At 38.0% G+C, this 18,917-nt stretch overlaps 2 protein-coding genes across 3 annotated transcripts; both read left to right on the forward strand.

Moving 5' to 3' along the window:
* Positions 1-201: 201 nt before the first annotated feature.
* Positions 202-4,636, forward strand: LOC149735084 (inositol-pentakisphosphate 2-kinase-like). Of its 2 annotated transcripts, XR_016385170.1 has the most exons (4): positions 202-350; positions 977-2,150; positions 2,954-3,351; positions 3,391-4,636. XR_016385170.1 is itself a non-coding variant. In XM_089879788.1 (3 exons), the coding sequence occupies exons 2-3, from the start codon at positions 991-993 to the stop codon at positions 3,273-3,275; spliced, it is 1,482 nt and encodes a 493-aa protein (XP_089735914.1). In that variant the 5' UTR covers positions 203-350; positions 977-990; the 3' UTR covers positions 3,276-4,636. The 2 variants fall into 2 exon arrangements, 1 of the variants encoding a protein (XP_089735914.1); XM_089879788.1 differs by having other exon boundaries at positions 203-350; positions 2,954-4,636.
* A 6-nt stretch (positions 4,637-4,642) lies between these two features.
* LOC149735085 (protein fem-1 homolog B-like) lies at positions 4,643-15,896 on the forward strand. The gene is made up of 14 exons (XM_089879767.1): positions 4,643-4,821; positions 6,232-6,366; positions 6,809-6,959; positions 7,995-8,209; positions 9,259-9,380; positions 9,893-10,001; positions 10,455-10,552; positions 11,017-11,223; positions 11,697-11,813; positions 12,168-12,287; positions 13,100-13,224; positions 13,649-13,741; positions 14,187-14,298; positions 14,755-15,896. Exons 1-14 carry the CDS (start codon positions 4,686-4,688, stop codon positions 15,013-15,015), a joined length of 2,001 nt encoding a protein of 666 aa, XP_089735893.1. The 5' UTR covers positions 4,643-4,685; the 3' UTR covers positions 15,016-15,896.
* The last annotated feature ends 3,021 nt before the right edge of the window (positions 15,897-18,917 follow it).

Genomic DNA, 18,917 nt, shown 5'->3' on the forward strand with positions numbered 1-18,917 from the left:
CCATGACCCCCAACACCCAGGGATTTAGACCAGAGTTGGCCCATTATCCCAACACCCAGGGATTTAGACCAGAGTTTATCGATGCCCTAGTAAGGAACAATATTTATTAAACTTAAAACGTCTATGTGCGCATTGTAGCGTCACACTGACGCAATAATAGAAAAACAATCGTAGTCGCGATTTTCTCTTTACCATAAAAAATCCGCGAAACTTTTTTATTGTTATTTTTTCCATTATGGAAGCGTGAGCATACGAGTATATTTTGTTCTTGAATAGGGGTCATGATTTTCTCAGTTTTTTCGACCTTTTAGCCAGAAAAGCATATTCTTTGAAAACTATAGACGAGTACGGTAAGCGACGTAAACAGTTGTATTTAGTTCTGCTTGAGAATATAATTGTGTGAATACGTGTTAACGTGTATGTTACTTTTATTTTGTGGCTTTTGGAAGTTAAATAGATAACATAAAACCGATAGGCCTACTACGTTAGTTTTGTTTACTTAAAGAAAACAACACACTGCGTTATACTATACATTTTAAATATATAGGTTAAATACGTATATGTTTTTAACTGTAAGCATGTTTTAACGACTGTTGTTTTGTCGCTTTATCCTGTTTTTACGTTTAAAATATTTCCAAATCTTTGCGGCCATAGTTGAAGAGACAAATAAAGTTATCATTATAATTAACTTCACCAATTATTTAGTATTAATATATTATATACTTATTGGCACTGATGTAGAATCCTCCTAAGCCATAACATTGACAAAAAGTTAATATTCTTACCAATTATCTAGTGTATATATAATATACAACTTATTGGCACTGGTGTAGAGTCCTCCAGTATATTACATATTAGTGATATTACGCTGGTGGAAAGTGTTAAAGGTCGGTAGTTAGGGTTTAGTGGTTATATGGCAGAAGTTGGGGAAAATTCTTCACTAGCACCCAACTTATCTATTGTATTAATTATGCAGAATGTTAGAATGTAATGGCAGAAGAGAATGTTTTGCTTGAAGCCAGTGAATGGAATTACAAAGCGGAAGGCAACTACCACATCGTTGTCGCAAACGCTTCTGGAAAAGTTCTTCGCTTGCGGAAATTAATGCCAAATCCATCCAAAAATGTTCCCGAATCAAGTGAGAATGAAATCAAACAAGGACTGGCTTTTATTGAGTTTGTGGTTCAGCCGTTACTGAGAGATTCTGGCCTTTGCTTGATGCCGCTTCTGGTCAAATTGTCGGAAAAATTTATCACGAATGTGATGAAAAAAATCGAAAAGTTTCGACCAGAACATAGAAGATCAAGAGGCCTTGATACAAAGAAATGTGGAGTTTTGATGCAGGATTACTGTTTCTTGACACGGAATAAAATCTGGAACGATCTGAAATGGTTAGGGGCTTCATTAAGCCTGGATACTGTGGCTCTGGAAATTAAGTTAAAAAAAGGTTTTCGACCGGCGCAAAATTTACACATAAAAGGGTCAAATTCATGCGAGAATATCTGTCATTTCTGTAGAACTCAGTTATACAGGGTAGCAGTAGAAAAAAGGTTTAAATCATGTAGTCTGTATTGTCCTCTGGATCTGTTTTCTGGAAATATAGATAGAATGACATTTGCTTTAAGGTGTCTGGCTCAAAACCCACAAAACAACTTTAGAGTGTTTTTAAACGGCGAGCTAAAGTTTTCACAGCAGTATTTGGATGATTTTATGCAAGAGGCGACGACTGACGCAAAGTTTGAATCTCTCCGTGAATTTATATCATCAGTATTTGTCGGTTGCAACCCAGTTGATAGCTTACATCATCTGATATGTTCCATGTTATTATGCCATGTATGTCCAACAAGTGTGCCTGATGCTCCTAGCCAAGCTGCCCAAGTTTGCGAAGGATTGAAACATAAGCAAGCTTCACAGTATCAAGACATTGGTATCTATCCAGACTCTCAGATCAGCTCATGCCCCCCGACAAGCAGTGTTTTAGGATTAATACTAGCAGCACAACGGTTAAATTTATACACAATCGAACAAATTAACTCGTTTAATGAAGTGCTCAAGTCAAAACTGAGTTTACCAACTGGAAGCGAATTAAGAAATGGCCAAACTAGTAGTGGGAATGGGTCAATCAAAAGTGGGAAGTGTTTTAATAAAACGTATGTTTATTTATTTCTTTACTCTAAAATTACACAAAACTCTTTTATTGTTTTCAAATGTATGTATATTAAAAGGTAGGCTGTTTAAGTTATCTTGTTCAGTTTGTGTGGGGTAATGGGCCAACTCTAGCTAAATCCCAGGTCCTATGGCTTGCCACACTGTAGGAACTCACCCATATAGAATAGAATGTGCATATACAATGTTGGGGCAATGGACCAACTCTAGTCTAAATCCCAGGTCCCATGGCATGCCTCACTGTAGGACCTAACCCATATGGAATAGAATGTGCATATACAATGTTGGGGTAATGGACCAACTCTGGCTAAATCCCAGGTCCCATGGCGTGCCTCACTGTAGGAACTCACCCATATAGAATAGAATGTGCATATACAATGTTGGGGTAATGGGCCAACTCTAGTCTAAATCTCAGGTCCCATGGCATGCCTCACTGTAGGACCTCACCCATATAGAATAGAATGTGCATATACAATGTTGGGGTAATGGGCCAACTCTAGTCTAAATCTCAGGTCCCATGGCATGCCTCACTGTAGGACCTCACCCATATAGAATGTAGTATAATATATATAATAGGCTATACAACCTCGACTGGTGACTCTGGATAACCTGGCGGATCGCACGGTCTAGCACCGGCGACGGATCATTCAAGTGTCTGCCCTATCAACTTTCGTCGGTACGGTATTCGCCTACCGAGGTTCTTACGGGTAACGGGGAATCAGGGTTCGACAACTGGTCAAAATGCAAGTATATGAAATATATGTTTAATAATTCCACATCTTTACAGGGAAAGCATCGAAACTGTTGCCGGCTACGTGAAAAACTTTCTCATCTCGAAATGCTTCTGCGATTGCTCTTTAATGTTTGCTATCAAACGAATCAACCAACCAAACACTCAAGTCACCGAATACCTCAAAAAACGTTTCGAAAACAGCCAAAAGTTTGCCAGTTGTGATGTCATAGCAGACAACAATGGTAACTGTTACCTAGTGTCTGTTGCTGTTGTTGACACGGATCCTAAACCTGCAACAAGGATTCCAATGTATTTGGATCAACATAGGACGTTTGTGGAGTGGTGGGACACTTTGTGTAAAAAGGAAAAGGATTGATTTATATAAAAAGTGGAAATATATCCAGGGGTCTTCTATTCTGTATGGATAAGGTCCTTGAGAACGTGGGATTTAGGCCATAAAATATCCAGGGGTACAGGGGTGGTCGATTTAGGCCATAAAAAATATCCAGGGTCACATTGGGACCAAACCTGGGGTGGCAGGGTAAGCAAGCATTTCCTGGATTTCCCCTGCCACCCCAGGTTTGGCAACTATGCGCCAAAGTAGTCAGAAACAATTGTTTTTCCCATCAATAATTTTCTCATTGTTTAATAGGCTACTGTGTCAAATCCAGGGCATCATACCTTATTAGTAGTGTCAATCAAAAAACAATTCATTCAAACACTTTCATGCTAAATATTTTCCTCTGCATATTGATCTTTTCTATGGTTTTTTTTAGATTGAAATAACTGCTCCTTTTACCATAAATGCCCACAATAATGCAAATATAATAATCTAAAGCAAACAAAGTCATGGCAATTCACTTTCACTTCGCATATTTTTCTCTTATACTTTTAAACATAATGTGCTCGATCAAATTTTCATTCATAAATTGTTATTTTAGATTACACAATATTTGATTGCAATTCCATTTTAATTATTTCAATCATTTTAAACCAAGCTGCAAAGGTGTTTATATTAATTAACATAAGCTGCCCATGTTATAATTAACAAACTACATGTGATTATTTGGTATAATTGCAATGTCTAATACCTGTTATATTAATCCCATTGGTTTGGTTATTTATATCCTCGTGGGTGGGAACTTGAGTGACTTATCCATGGTTGCCACTCCCATGCCCACAGTCGAGTTGCTGAAGCTATTGCAGTGTGTGGATAAGCAGACATGACTTTTGGTTGGTTTGGTCATTTATATCCTCGTGGGTGGGAACTTGAGTGACTTATCCATGGTTGCCACTCCCATGCCCACAGAATAGTATTGAATATCAGTATATTTATAATAATATGTTCCATTCCTTTATACAGAAGACTTTATCCTTCATTCAATTACTAATATTTGTTCGATTGTCATAACAAGCATAATCGCCAACTTTTAAAATGCAATGGAGGCAGGGATAATTCGTTTTGTATTTGTATAAAACAAATTTGTTTCAAATGTTTACTACTTAGTATTTAATGCAGAGCACAAAATTTCAGGGTTCCTACCTTGCCACCCCAGATTTGGCGCCTATTTTACAAATGTCACTTAATTTTGTTTTGTTATTTATTAAATATCTTGGCCTGATCCACTTGTCAAATGTAATTCTCTCATTTTTCATGTGTTGTATTTCATGCATTCTTACTTTTATTTGAACTCCATATGCGGTGATTTATCTTAATAATTACTCTTCCTATTCAGATATAGGAAACTTTATTTTAATCTGGACATGTATTTATTATAAGTTAAAAATGGACAAAAACGATGAATTTGAGATTATTTTGCAAAGCTGCCGAAAAGGCAGAACCCTCATGACAGCTGCTTGCTTGGTGTATGCTGGGGATAAACGGGACGAATTATTATTACAAAGACACACAACAGCTGAAGGTAAGTGTATGGATTTGATTTACATTCTATTCTATATGGCCGACGTCCTACAGTGAGGCACGCCATGGGATCTGGAATTTAAACCAGAGTTGTCCCATTACCCCAACATTGTACATGCACATTCTATTCTGTGTGGGTGAGGTCCTACAGTGAGGCACGCCATGGGATCTGGAATTTAGACCAGAGTTGTCCCATTACCCCAACATTGTACATGCACATTCTATTCTGTATGGGTGAGGTCCTACAGTGAGGCACGCCATGGGATCTGGAATTTAGACCAGAGTTGTCCCATTACCCCAACATTGTACATGCACATTCTATTCTGTATGGGTGAGGTCCTACAGTGAGGCACGCCATGGGATCTGGAATTTAGTCCAGAGTTGGCCCATTACCCCAACATTGTATATGCACATTCTATTCTATATAGGTGAGGTCCTACAGTGAGGCATGCCATGAGACCTGGGATTTAGTCCAGAGTTGGCCCATTACCCCAACATTGTATATGCACATTCTATATAGGTGAGGTCCTACAGTGAGGCATGCCATGAGACCTGGGATTTAGACCAGAGTTGTCCCATTACCCCAACATTGTACATGCACATTCTATTCTGTATGGGTGAGGTCCTACAGTGAGGCACGCCATGGGATCTGGAATTTAGTCCAGAGTTGGCCCATTACCCCAACATTGTATATGCACATTCTATTCTATATAGGTGAGGTCCTACAGTGAGGCATGCCATGAGACCTGGGATTTAGTCCAGAGTTGGCCCATTACCCCAACATTGTATATGCACATTCTATATAGGTGAGGTCCTACAGTGAGGCATGCCATGAGACCTGGGATTTAGACCAGAGTTGTCCCATTACCCCAACATTGTACATGCACATTCTATTCTGTTTGGGTGAGGTCCTACAGTGAGGCACGCCATGGGATCTGGAATTTAGTCCAGAGTTGGCCCATTACCCCAACATTGTATATGCACATTCTATTCTATATAGGTGAGGTCCTACAGTGAGGCATGCCATGAGACCTGGGATTTAGTCCAGAGTTGGCCCATTACCCCAACATTGTATATGCACATTCTATTCTATATAGGTGAGGTCCTACAGTGAGGCATGCCATGAGACCTGGGATTTAGTCCAGAGTTGGCCCATTACCCCAACATTGTATATGCACATTCTATATGGGTGAGGTTCTTCAAAGTATAGCATAGCTAGGACCTGGAATTTAGACCAGAGTTGGCCCATTACCCCAACATTGCATATGCACATTCTATATGGGTGAGGTTCTATAATCTATAGCATGGGACACCATGGGATCTGAGATTTAAGCCAGTATTACCCATTACCCCAACAGGCTATACATGAACCTGGCCAGATGTTGAAGCAATTTCTGTTTTTTTCCTCCAGGCGAAACATACTCCCCATTTCTTCTTGCCGTACGTCAAGGTTACACACAACTTGTGAGGTTATTGCTAGTTGAATTCAATGTGGATAGTTCGAAACATAAGGGAACTCTCAACTTTGATGGATACTTCATTGAGAGTGAGTAATATACCATAACATCAACATCACAATGTTAGGGTTGCCTGATGTGACATTTTACCCAGATTTGGAATAAGGGTGACATTATATGGTTTAAAATCACAGTTTTAAGCCTAAACAGCCTTCACCCTGCTGTTGGTTGTCTGTACAAACAAGCAGAACCAAAGTATTATGCATTCACCACATTAATCAATGAGGTTCCATATGTTTGACAACTATGAGTGTAACTGTATTTTAACAATGTCACCCTAGATTTTACCTTGCTGTTAGGTGTCTATACAAACAAGCAGGGCCAAAGTATATTGCATTCACCACATTAATCAATGAGGTTCCCTATGTTTGACAATTATGAGTGTAACTGTTTTTTAACAATGTCACTTCAGATTTCTTTACAGGCTCTGTCTGCTTATACTCACAATTTCATTTTACAACTTAATTCCAGATGCTTCTCCTCTCTGGTGTGCAGCAGCATGCGGATATTTCGATATCGTTAAGTTACTTATATCTAATGGTGCGAATGTAAATGACACAACCTCTACAAGGTCTACACCTCTGCGTGCAGCCTGCTTCCATGGGAACTTATCTATTGTTGAGTGAGTGGTAACTTAAATTGTTTCCAAAAAAGTCTAAATTAAAAGGAGCAAAAGTTATGAAAGTTATATAAATTGTGGAAAGTGTGATTTTTATTGTGAGAGATGTTCATTGGTGGCAGCATGGAGCCTTGAACCTGGGGCCACAGTGCTACAGGTAGGCCAACCACCAGAACAAGTGTAATTTTAATTTGAGTGACTTATCCATGACTGCCACGCCCATGCCCACAGTCGAGTTGCTGAAGTTATTGCAGTGTGTGGATAAGCAGACTTTTGGTTGATTTGGTCATTTATATCCTCGTGGGTGGGAACTTGAGTGACTCATCCATGACTGCCACGCCCATGCCCACAGTCGAGTTGCTGAAACTATTGCAGTGTGTGGATAAGCAGACATGACTTTTGGTTGGTTTGGTCATTTATATCCTCGTGGGTGGGAACTTGAGTGACTTATCCATGGTTGCCACTCCCATGCCCACAGTCGAGTTGCTGAAGCTATTGCAGTGTGTGGATAAGCAGACTTTTGGTTGGTTTGGTTATATATATCCTTGAGGGTGGGAACTTGAGTGACTTATCCATGGTTGCCACTTCCATGCCCACAGTCGAGTTACTGAAGCTATTGCAGTGTGTGGATAAGCAGACATGACTTTTGGTTGGTTTGGTCATTTATATCCTCGTGGGTAGGAACTTTAGTGACTTATCCATGACTGCCACTCCCATGCCCACAGTCGAGTTGCTGAAGCTATTGCAGTGTGTGGATAAGCAGACTTTTGGTTGGTTTGGTTATATATATCCTTGAGGGTGGGAACTTGAGTGATTTATCCATGGTTGCCACTTCCATGCCCACAGTCGAGTTACTGAAGCTATTGCAGTGTGTGGATAAGCAGACATGACTTTTGGTTGGTTTGGTCATTTATATCCTCGTGGGTAGGAACTTGAGTGACTTATCCATGGTTGCCACTCCCATGCCCACAGTCGAGTTGCTGAAGCTAATACACTATATTAAAAAAAATAACAGGTTTATTTATTAATATGTTTCAGTTATTTGTTAAAGCATGGGGCGGATGCTAACTTACCCAACCAATACAACAATACATGTCTTATGGTATCAGCGTTCCGTGGTAACTTAGAAGTGGTTGAATACTTGCTACATTATGGTGTAGATGTAAATGCACAAGCTCAATGTGGGGGCACTGCATTACACTTCGCATGTGATAGCAGGCAGCTTGGAATTGTGGAAGCACTGGTTAATGCAGGTAAATTGTGGGTTGTATTTTATATTAGGCAACAGTTGCCTATTGTTGGAAAATCGTAGTACTTTATATATGGGTGAGGTCCTACAGCGAGGCATGTCATGGGACCTGAGGTTTAGGCCAGAGTTGGCCCATCACCCCAACATTGTATATGCACATTATATTCTATATGGGTAAGGTCCTACAGTGAGGCACGCCATGAGACCTGGGGTTTAGGCAAAAGTTGGCCCATTACTCCAACATTGTATATGAACATTACTCTGCTGTTACGTATCTAGACGCTGCAATTGCTATCACGCTGTTCTTTTGTTTGTGTGTCTTTCATCTTAAAATCGTTGCGTATATGAGCGTGTTCTGGTCTGTAGTAAACATGATATACAACCGTGAACTGAGTTACGTGTTGTTGTTGTAAGTAAGAGGAAAAAGCAAAACGTTTAGCTACGGTGATTAACAGGAACCAGCTTCGAGACACTTTCGATAATTAATTTCAACGAAAATCCATCTGTCACTCTTTTAGAAGTGACAAACATAATATCGTGATATGTTAGTTGCATGTTGCATGAGTAACATGTTATGTAACGTCTATTTATAGTTATACCAAATACCCATGATTGCAACGTCATAATTAAGCTTTGTTTAATAAGCAAGCTGGAAAACAAATTTAACAGATGTCTGTGTTATGTAAAATCTCAATTTTGTGAAAACAGGTTTTGTTTTTACAAAGAAATCAATAAATATGAGTTTTACGTTGCGCAAACATTTATATAAATGAGTAATGAGCCTATGCTACATCCCAGGTTCCTTGGCATGCCTCACTGTAGGACCTCACCCATATAGAATAGAATGTGCATATACAATGTTGGGATAATGGACCAACTTTGCCCTAAACCCCAGGGGCCAGGGCATGCCTCACTGTTGGACCTCACCCATATAGAATATAATTCTTTGTATATTTGTATTTGATAGTTTGTTAATATGTAGAAATAATGTTTTTCTTACCCTAATTACCCTGGTGTTTTGTTTATCCTAACATTATGACATCATGACCACAGGTTGTGACATCACAATAAAGAACAAGTCATGCCTCACCGCACCCATGGTAGCCGCTGATGCGTGTCATAGTGATGTTATCGAGTTTTTCACAAGGAGGAAAGACAGCGATCCTGAAACAAATGTAAGTTTGTGATGTCACTATGATGTCACTGGTGTGATGTCATTGTAATGTATGGTAGGGTGGGGTAAGATGGTCTATGCTTTTATTTTGTTTTAACCGCATTTAGTAAACAATTGGTATTTACAACCGTATCATCACGACTCCGTATCATCACGACTCCGTATCATCATGACGAATTGGTTTACATCCATCATGACATTTTATCCCCGCATTTAGTAGTAAACAAACTTTTACAACCGTATCATCACGACTCTTAAATAGCAGTGTTAATTGTTAAAAACACGATTGGAAACACGATTTAATTGTTAAAAACACGATTGAACACGATTGGAAATTGGGATTTAAGTGGTAACAGTATCCATCTTACCCCATCAAAACTGTATATATTCTATCTATTCTATGTGGGTGAAGTCCCCCAGCATGGCATGCCCATGCGTCCAGAGTTTAGGCCAGAATTGGTCCATTACCGCCTAGTTCCTACTATATACATACTTTCCATTTGTGTTTTACAGATAATGTTACTTGAGTTACTCGGTGCATCGTATGCGAATGATAAAGATAATTACAGCACGGAGAAAACATTTCATTTCCTTTGTCTTGCAATGCTGATGAGAATTAAAGGTTAGTGTCATGATATGTTATTCTATCTTTATTATAATGTTATTATCTGTGTGAGTATCCTTGGGCAAGACACTTAATAGCAATTGCTCCAACCCAGTGGTCACTAATCTAAATTGTCAGCCATACATAAATTCAATCACCAACAAAGATACATTCGTGGTAACTTGTAAGCGAGTACGAATGATAATATTATCTGTGTGTGTATATCTTTGGGCAAGACATTTTTAACATCAGTTGCTTCAGACAACTGAATACGAATATGTCGCAAAATGATTGGTAGTGTTATTTGGCGCACAGTTTTAAAAAATGGTTCTACATCTTTAAAAATACAAGTTACATTTATTTATTTATTTGGTAAACATTACAGACAACTTAAATGTGTTTTTTACTGGACATCTGTAAAAATACAACTTTTTATTTTTATTCACTTATTAATTGAATACAAACTTCCAGACAAAATAGTGAAGCAAGTAGAACCAGCTGTTGAAGCTTATGGAAATAAAGTTGAATGTCAAGTTTATGATGAATTACAATCTATAAGACATGTCCAGGTTAGTTGTAATATATTGTGTTTGGTTCGGCTGTGTGTTGGGGATGGAGTTAACGACTGATCGCATTAGATGCATGAAAGGCTTAAAATGGGTTTCCAGGTGTTGGGGTAATGGGCCAAACTCTGGCATAGATCCCAGGTCCCATGGCATGCCACGCGGTAGGACCTCACCCATATAGAATAGCATGCGCATATACAATGTTGGGGTAATGGACCAACTCTGGCCTACACCCCAGGTCCCATAGTGTGCTTCACTGTAGGACTTCACCCATACAGAATAGAATGTGCATAAACAATGTTTTTGTAATGGGCCAACTCTGGTCTAAATCCCAGATACTATGGCATGCCACTCTGTAGGACCTCACCCATATAGAATAGACTGTGCATATACAATGTTGGGGCATTTGCCATTTTACACCTTGGCCATCTTGTATGGTTGTATAACCTCATCTTACTTTCACTCAGGATGCCATACATATTGAAGCACTCATCGTAAGAGAGAGGATACTTGGTAAAACCTCACCAGAGTTGATCCATCCTATCGTGTATCGTGGTGCTGTATATGCTGATGGTCACCAGTTTGATAAATGCATTAAACTATGGAGGCACGCCATATATTTACATCAATTGAATAAGAGGCCTGTCAGTAATGATTTGCTGAGGTTTGCAGAGGTAAGGGGTTGAATGGTTAATTGTAACTCTCTGTTTCATGGCTGATGTAATGTTGTGTAAAAAGTTTATGGCTCTAAAAAGTTATGCTAAGACTGTGTAGCACCTTTGATGCATTACCCCTTTGGTTGAGTGTTTGCATCATTAGAATACCAGGGTTCGATGCTCAAAGCTGTTGCTATTGACGGTACATGTATCCTTGTAAAGGTGGCTGTACACATTACTCAGAATTCGTCCATTTTGTCCGGATTTCGCTGCCGCATGCGGAACTCGGTAATGGGTTTGCATACGACTCCGCATACAACTTTGCATGCCGGATACTGTGTACAGATACCTTTACCTGTTTGCTACCTTGGTTGATGTAAAAGCTTGATGTTTGTGTCTGTTACTTTTCGTAACAGGCTTGATTTTTGTGTCTGGATAAATAAAATGCCAGACTTCTATTTTTTACAACTAAACCCACAATGCTGTACTAGGTGTTCTCGGAAATCTATGTTCTAACCCACGAGTTAAATACCACGGACTTGCTCGAAACAATCGAATGTTGTATTGAAGAGATTAAGAATACGAAGGCTGAAGTGGATCGTTATACAGTGAGTGCTATCATAGCTGTAAAGTTAGGGGGTTTACATATTGGGTAACTAGAAGTGGGTGTATGAAACGGAACACTCATGTTATAACGACCGTCGTTGCCCCGCCATGCGAGGATAAATAAGTAACATACATGGTAACTTGTAAGCAAGCATGAGGTGTATGAAACAAAACACCTTTTCGCTTTAATAGGTGTAACATTATATACTTGTTTATTTTTAGCAACCATATTCTGCCAGAAAACTCCCTTTCTTTCCATATGCCTGGTAGCTAAAGCAGCCCAGCTGCAAATATCTAGATTCAGTTTTCGTAACATTATTATTTATTCTTAATTTAAATTGCATTTATTTGATCAGAATACAAGAAATACATCATTGTCCTGCAAACAAAGAAATGACAATGGTGATTGTGATGAAACTAAAGTGAGAAAAAGTTGCCCCAAGTGTGGCCACCATCAACCTACTAATACAGTGGAGGTAAAAGATATTTCTATTACTCTATTCTATATGGTTGAGGTCCTGCAGTGAGGCATGCCATGGGACCTGGGATTTATGTCAGAGTTGGTCCATTACCCCAACATTGTATATGCACATTCTATTCTATATGGGTGAGGTCCTACAGTGAGGCATGCCATGGGACCTGGGGTTTAGGCCAGAGTTGGCCCATTACCCCAACATTGTATATGCACATTCTATTCTATATGGGTGAGGTCCAACAGTGAGGCATGCCATGGGACCTGGGGTTTAGGCCAGAGTTGGCCCATTAGGGCCATTACCCCAACATTGTATATGCACATTCTATTCTGTATGGGTGAGGTCCAACAGTGAGGCATGCCATGGGACCTGGGGTTTAGGCCAGAGTTGGCCCATTACCCCAACATTGTATATGCACATTCTATTCTATATGGGTGAGGTCCTACAGTGAGGCATGCCATGGGACCTGGGATTTAGGCCAGAGTTGGCCCATTACCCCAACATTGTATATGCACATTCTATTCTATATGGGTGAGGTCCTACAGTGAGGCATGCTATGGGACCTGGGATTTAGGCCAGAGTTGGCCCATTACCCCAACATTGTATATGCACATTCTATTCTATATGGGTGAAGTCCTACAGTGAGGCACACCATAGAACCTGAGATATAAACCACAGCTAACCCATTACTCTAAACTTGTCTGTGCTGTAGACATGTTAGGTAAAAATAAGTTCCTAGCCTTAGTTTCAGGCCTTATTTAATCTTTGGGAGTTTCTTATAAACTGATCTAACCCAAAGTATATTCAATCCACAGTCGCGACTCTCAACATCATGGAGGCATCTTGAGACCAACCAGCGTACGTTGCTTTACTTATTATTGTTGGTTTGTAAAGTAGTGAAGGAAGATGACAGACATGTATTTGGGAAGCTTTTATACAGGTTGGTGCAGTTTGGCTGTATATGAGGGCTGTGGCATTGTGGTTGGGGCACCTGTCTCTAGCCCAGCAAGGCTTGACTCCGCCACCTTTGTGGACGTAGGTGTTCCTGAAAAAGACAGAGCAATTGTAATGGCTTGTCTTATTTGTTAACAATACTAAAATATGAGAAAATCATGACTAAACCAATTATCTATAAAGTTTCAAACGTGGTAACTTGTAAGCGGACACTAGGTGTATGAAACAAAACACCCGTGTTATAACGACTGTCGTTGCCCAGCCACGCAAGGATAAATAAATTACATTCGTTTATTTATTCAATTCATTTTCAATTCAAAAATCATTTCAATTTCAATTTTTTTTGTTATAATGACTGTCAATGCTCTTCGCGACAAGAATAAATAAGTTCTAAACTCTTAACTTTCCAGATATTTGAAACTTGACATCAGAGATTCGAACGAAGCTACCTTGCTCCACCTAGCGGTCGACGAACAAACGCATGTAGATGATTTCCATGTTAAGTGAGTGTGATGTCATAATCATAATATTTTATAGGGGTAACGTTATGGGTTCATGGGGTGTCTTGTCCATATTTAAAAAAATGGTAAACATAGGGAACTTAAGTGATAAATGTTGTCATATTTTTACCCCACCATTTTAAATGGGGCCATTCTATGTTTTACACCTTAAAATAAGTTTTAAGTTGCTGTTCAGTGTTTATACAAACAAGCAGAGCCAAATATACCTGTAAAACAAGGAAAAAAAACTTTGCAATCATTGTTTTTGAAGGTCCAACATTTCTGGGACCATTTTCCAACTAAACATATCTATCTAAAGTTTGTCAGACTGTAGTTTATAATTTGTCAATAAGTTGGACTTGATTTTCGTCTGTTACATTTTCGTAGCACCAGGTCCTTACAGTTTAATCTTGGCATTATTACCTACCAACCCATTATTACCTCACAGAGACATTTGTTCCTTCCCTAATTATGAGCTCACAAAGTTCTTGTTATCATGTGGTGCTGATCCTAACGCAAGGATGAAAGGAGGGAATACTCCACTTCATATTATTGTACAGGTATGTTTATGGTTTAAGTTTTGTATGTCATATGTGTCACCGTACACTATCTCAGAATATAATATAGCTATTTACATAGGCTTCTATCTTTTAGTAAAGCAGGGTGCTTTTTAAGCCCAAGTTATGGTTTATAATTGCTTTATTACCAATGAACCCGTTGCTATTTGTGTGTACCAGATTGTTCGCATAGGGTGTCATAATAGATTCCATGGCATAGGCACAAACTATATTTTATGTCTCAGTTTTGTATATCTTGTATGTACAAACAGACACAGTGAGGCAAGCCAGGAAACCAGGGATTTAAACTGGCCCATTACCCCAGTACTTCATACAACATTACATATATGCATTAAAACTGTCTTTATCCTTGCAGTATGAACCTATGATTTAGACCAGAGTTGGCCCAGTACTTCATAGAATTACATATTAGACATTAAACTGACTTTACCTTTGCAGTATGAACGTCCCATAAGTGACTTTATCTCCCTGCACACCATTATCAGTCAGCTGTTGGAGTATGGGGCACATTTTGATGTAGCTAATGACAACAGGAAGACACCCATGGAGTTATCTACCACTGGAGTGGCTGAGATTATTCTGAAAACTCAATCGAAATTAACGCTGAAGTGTTTAGCTGCACAAGTTATACGTAGAGATGGTGTAAGGTACAGGGGAAGGGTCCCTTATTTTTTAGAGGAATATATAGCCATGCATTGATAAATGTGTTGCCAGGGATGTTATGAATCTATACAGCTCTTCTGGTATTTATTTACGTGCTGATTTTTTGACGTCCTCTAAAGGTTGTCTTTCTCAAGGTATTGCTATTTAGTTAAAACAGTATTTAAAGGGGGTAGAGGTTTATGCTACCTTTACATAGAGTTAATTTGTGTTTAAGTCTTAAGGTCCTACATTTTTCATATGATATTGCTATTTAGTTAAAACGGTATTTTAAAACATGGGGTAAAACAGCATTCTAAAGGGGTAATATGAGATTAATTCTAATCTAGTATAGCGTTAATTTGGTAATTGTAATGTTTGTACGCGAATAAATTGCCAGAAGAGTTCTTATAGAGTTAAAATACACTGTATGCAACATAATACACTAAAGCCTTTATAATTTGACCTACAACCCTGAATACGCTCCCATGCCCATAGGCTTTAATTCTTTTATTCTTCTTGCCGAAGTTAATTTGTGTAGCTCGTTAAGTGAAATCTTAAGTTTTTTTTAAGGCTACAAGCCACTTAAAGTGTTTTAAAACGAAAACCAAATAAAAATAGCAAACTCTAAAAATGTAAAAATTATTCCCTTTTGAACATATTTTTTTCTTTGTTTTTTTTCAATTCTTTTGTTTTTGATTGTAGATAATTATGGTACGATGCCTACGTCATCATGTACATTGTGACGTCATGATTAATTTGTCAGCAACAAAAATCAGCCAAAATGTTTTTTTCTTTATTTTCACATTAGTTCAGTTTGCCGTCCTGTTTTATTGTATTGTTGGTTGCTTCAACCAGTGTGAACTGTATAATGACGTCATCAGTGACGTCAATCTCCGTTATTATAACGTGCATGGTGCGAAATAAAGTTGAAATATTTATTTTTGTGTTATGCGCTTAAATTTCAATATTTGAGAGAACGTAAGAAAAAAGGCAAAATTATAAAGAAGAGAACTTGAGAAAAAAGCTAATTATAAAGAAGGGAATGTACGAAAAAGACATTTTAGGGGTCAACTGGGTACAATTAGGCAGTTAGTTAGTTGCTACAGTCAATTGAGTTCGACGGTTAGGGGTAAATAGATTTCTGTACTTAAGATATTACCGTTATTTTCGTATATTTAAACTAAATATGTTGTATCAGGTAACCCTAATAGTATTATATAAGTACTAGTGAAGTAGTTATATTTTTAAGTAAATAAAATATGCAATAGGAGTGTAACTGCATTACTTTAAAATGAAATGGTTTTGAATCGGAAAAAACATCTTTACAGAACTTTAAAGTCGCAAGGTGGCGAAGAGAGCACGCTATAAGACATATATAGTGCGTATTTGATCAGTGTTTTATTTTATTTGTTAGCTATCGTTGTTTAGTTATACACTATAAAAAGGATTTGGTTTTGTGGGCCAAATCAATGACAGTTTTTGATGTTGGTTATTAAATTAAGATTATAAATTTGATTTAAATGATTAAACGAATGTAACTTATTTATCCTCGGTAGGGCAACGACAGTCGTTATAACATGGGTGTTCTGTTTCATACACCTTGTGGCCGCTTTACGAGTTACCACATAATATGTAACTTTGTGGGTAATTTTTTTCCGTAATCAAATACACCCGCATGTCACTTACGTACACTGAAGTCACCCTATATTTATTCTACGCAACTTATTTATTTTATTACGCCATTGGCAAATATGCTTAAGTTATATTTTATTGCAAATTAATCGCAGCGGAACGCCCTCTACCGTGAAAGTGATTTTCTCAACACTGAGTAATACGTAGGAATTCGCCAGTGACGTAATTTCCTATGAGTTACATACCTAGAACTGTAGTTCAATAATTCACGTATATCGGCACTTAAACTTTAGTAAACAGCAAAAAGCATATCGGTACTTGGAATTTTAGTAAACAGCATTTCTGGTAAATTCTGCGGACACCTGTTTACACCAGTTCTAAGAGAAACGGTTCACCCATAGTGTAAAATGCGACTCGCAGATTTCTGCTTAAAGCTTTGTTTTTACGCCAATTGCTGCAAAGTGGTGAATAAAACAACAGATGTAAATATGTTATAACAAACGTAGGTTATTTTATTGATGGAGCAGGGGGTCATGGATGTTAAGTGTCTTTTAAAAGAGCCGCCAACCATAAAGGTTAAGAAACACATTTTAAAAAGTCTGTAAACAGAATTTAAAGACCGTTTTTACAAATTCTATCGATTTCTATTAAGATTTTTTAGGGACCTTACTTAACTATAAACAAACCATGAAAGAATGAGAAACAATGTTAAAGACTGGACTAGACGCTTCGCTGTTGTATAGGCCAAACTTGTTTACACTACTGCGTACAGTAAAATCCCGAGTAAAATTACTGGTGTTTCTCCCCTAATGAAAAAGGGAAATTACGTCGTCTTGCGTATTTATTCCAGTAGTTGCACCACTTTGTTTAGACGGTTACTTCGAGTTCCTGTTATAAAGTTATGTTTATGAAATTGGTGTCTAACTTTAGTTGTTGACTTAGCAGTAGAACAGACGGACAGTTAACTTTTAAACCATTTTCAGTATCTGTAAGCTTTTATATTATATCCAAATAACAATATGTGTTCTGTATAGGTGATTGAGTGAAGTACTATATACGTTATTCCATATAGGCCCTGGGATATTGGCAATTGAACCATTACAACATTTCGTAACGATTATATATTATGTATAATATTATCTCGTTCTATTTCCTGTTGTTTGTATTCATTGTATTTGTCTCCTCATAAAGAACGACCATAAACAAGCACGTAAACAGTAAGAAGACGTAGCGATAAACACGAAACGCCAGTCGTAAAACGCATACATGAACAACATAAACAAAGTTATTACTGGAAAGGTGTGGTCGCTACGCCTTAAACGTACATACATAGGTATATATGTACACGTACGTCAAGTACGAAAGGACAGTACCAAAAATACACCCAATGGGAAAGCGGAACTAACTATATTTCGCCATGCAGCTATTTTGGGACATTTTGGGTTAGGTGTCTTAACGACTGTTTTGCTGCCATTTCTGTACTCGTTGCTATTTTAATTAATTTGATATACGGTACCGTATTTAAAGAGATAAATTCAGCGCCGTGAGTGGTTAACCCGTCGGCCGCTAGCTTATAGCTTTAATTTATTTTATCTTCGTTATCGTATATACGTGTAAGAAAGCATATCGGTACTTGGAATTTTAGTAAACAGCATTTCTGGTAAATTCTGTGCACACATGTGTAAAAATACAGTGCTAAGAAACGGTTCACCCACCGGTTAACATGCGAATGGCAGATTTCTGCTTAAAGCTTTTGTTTTTTTGACAATTGCTGCAAAATGGTGAATAAAATAACAGATGTGAGTATGTTAACAGCACGTCTGGTAGGCGTACACCTGTGTAAAAATGCACCAGCGCTAAGATAAACAGTTCACCCTAAGGGCGGCTGATAGATTTCCGCTAAAAGCTTTATTTTTATGACAATTGTTGCAAAGTGGTAAATAAACTAATCCATGTAAATATGTTAATACATAAGAAAGCATATAGTAGAGTGGGGGAAGATGGGACACTTTTTCTTTCTATTTTATCGTTCCATTTGGTAATAAACAAAGAACATTCAAAGAATTATAAAACCGTATCCCCACGACTTCCATATACCATTGTTAATTGTTTAAAACACGATCAGGATATTTGGATATTATGTGCAAAAGTGTATCATCTTACCCCACAATACTATTATATATATAGTAGATTTTATATTAGACAGTCAAAAGTTGTGTTTTAAAAGTAATTTTCATTTTATAGGCAGTTAATAGTTGAGTTATAACGTAACTGTAAACCCAAAATTCTGACAAAAATATGCTTTTTCCAAGTTCAAGAACCCAGCG

Source organism: Ciona robusta, chromosome 6 (assembly GCF_009617815.1).
Source record: "Ciona robusta chromosome 6, ASM961781v2".
Lineage (NCBI taxonomy): Eukaryota > Metazoa > Chordata > Ascidiacea > Phlebobranchia > Cionidae > Ciona > Ciona robusta.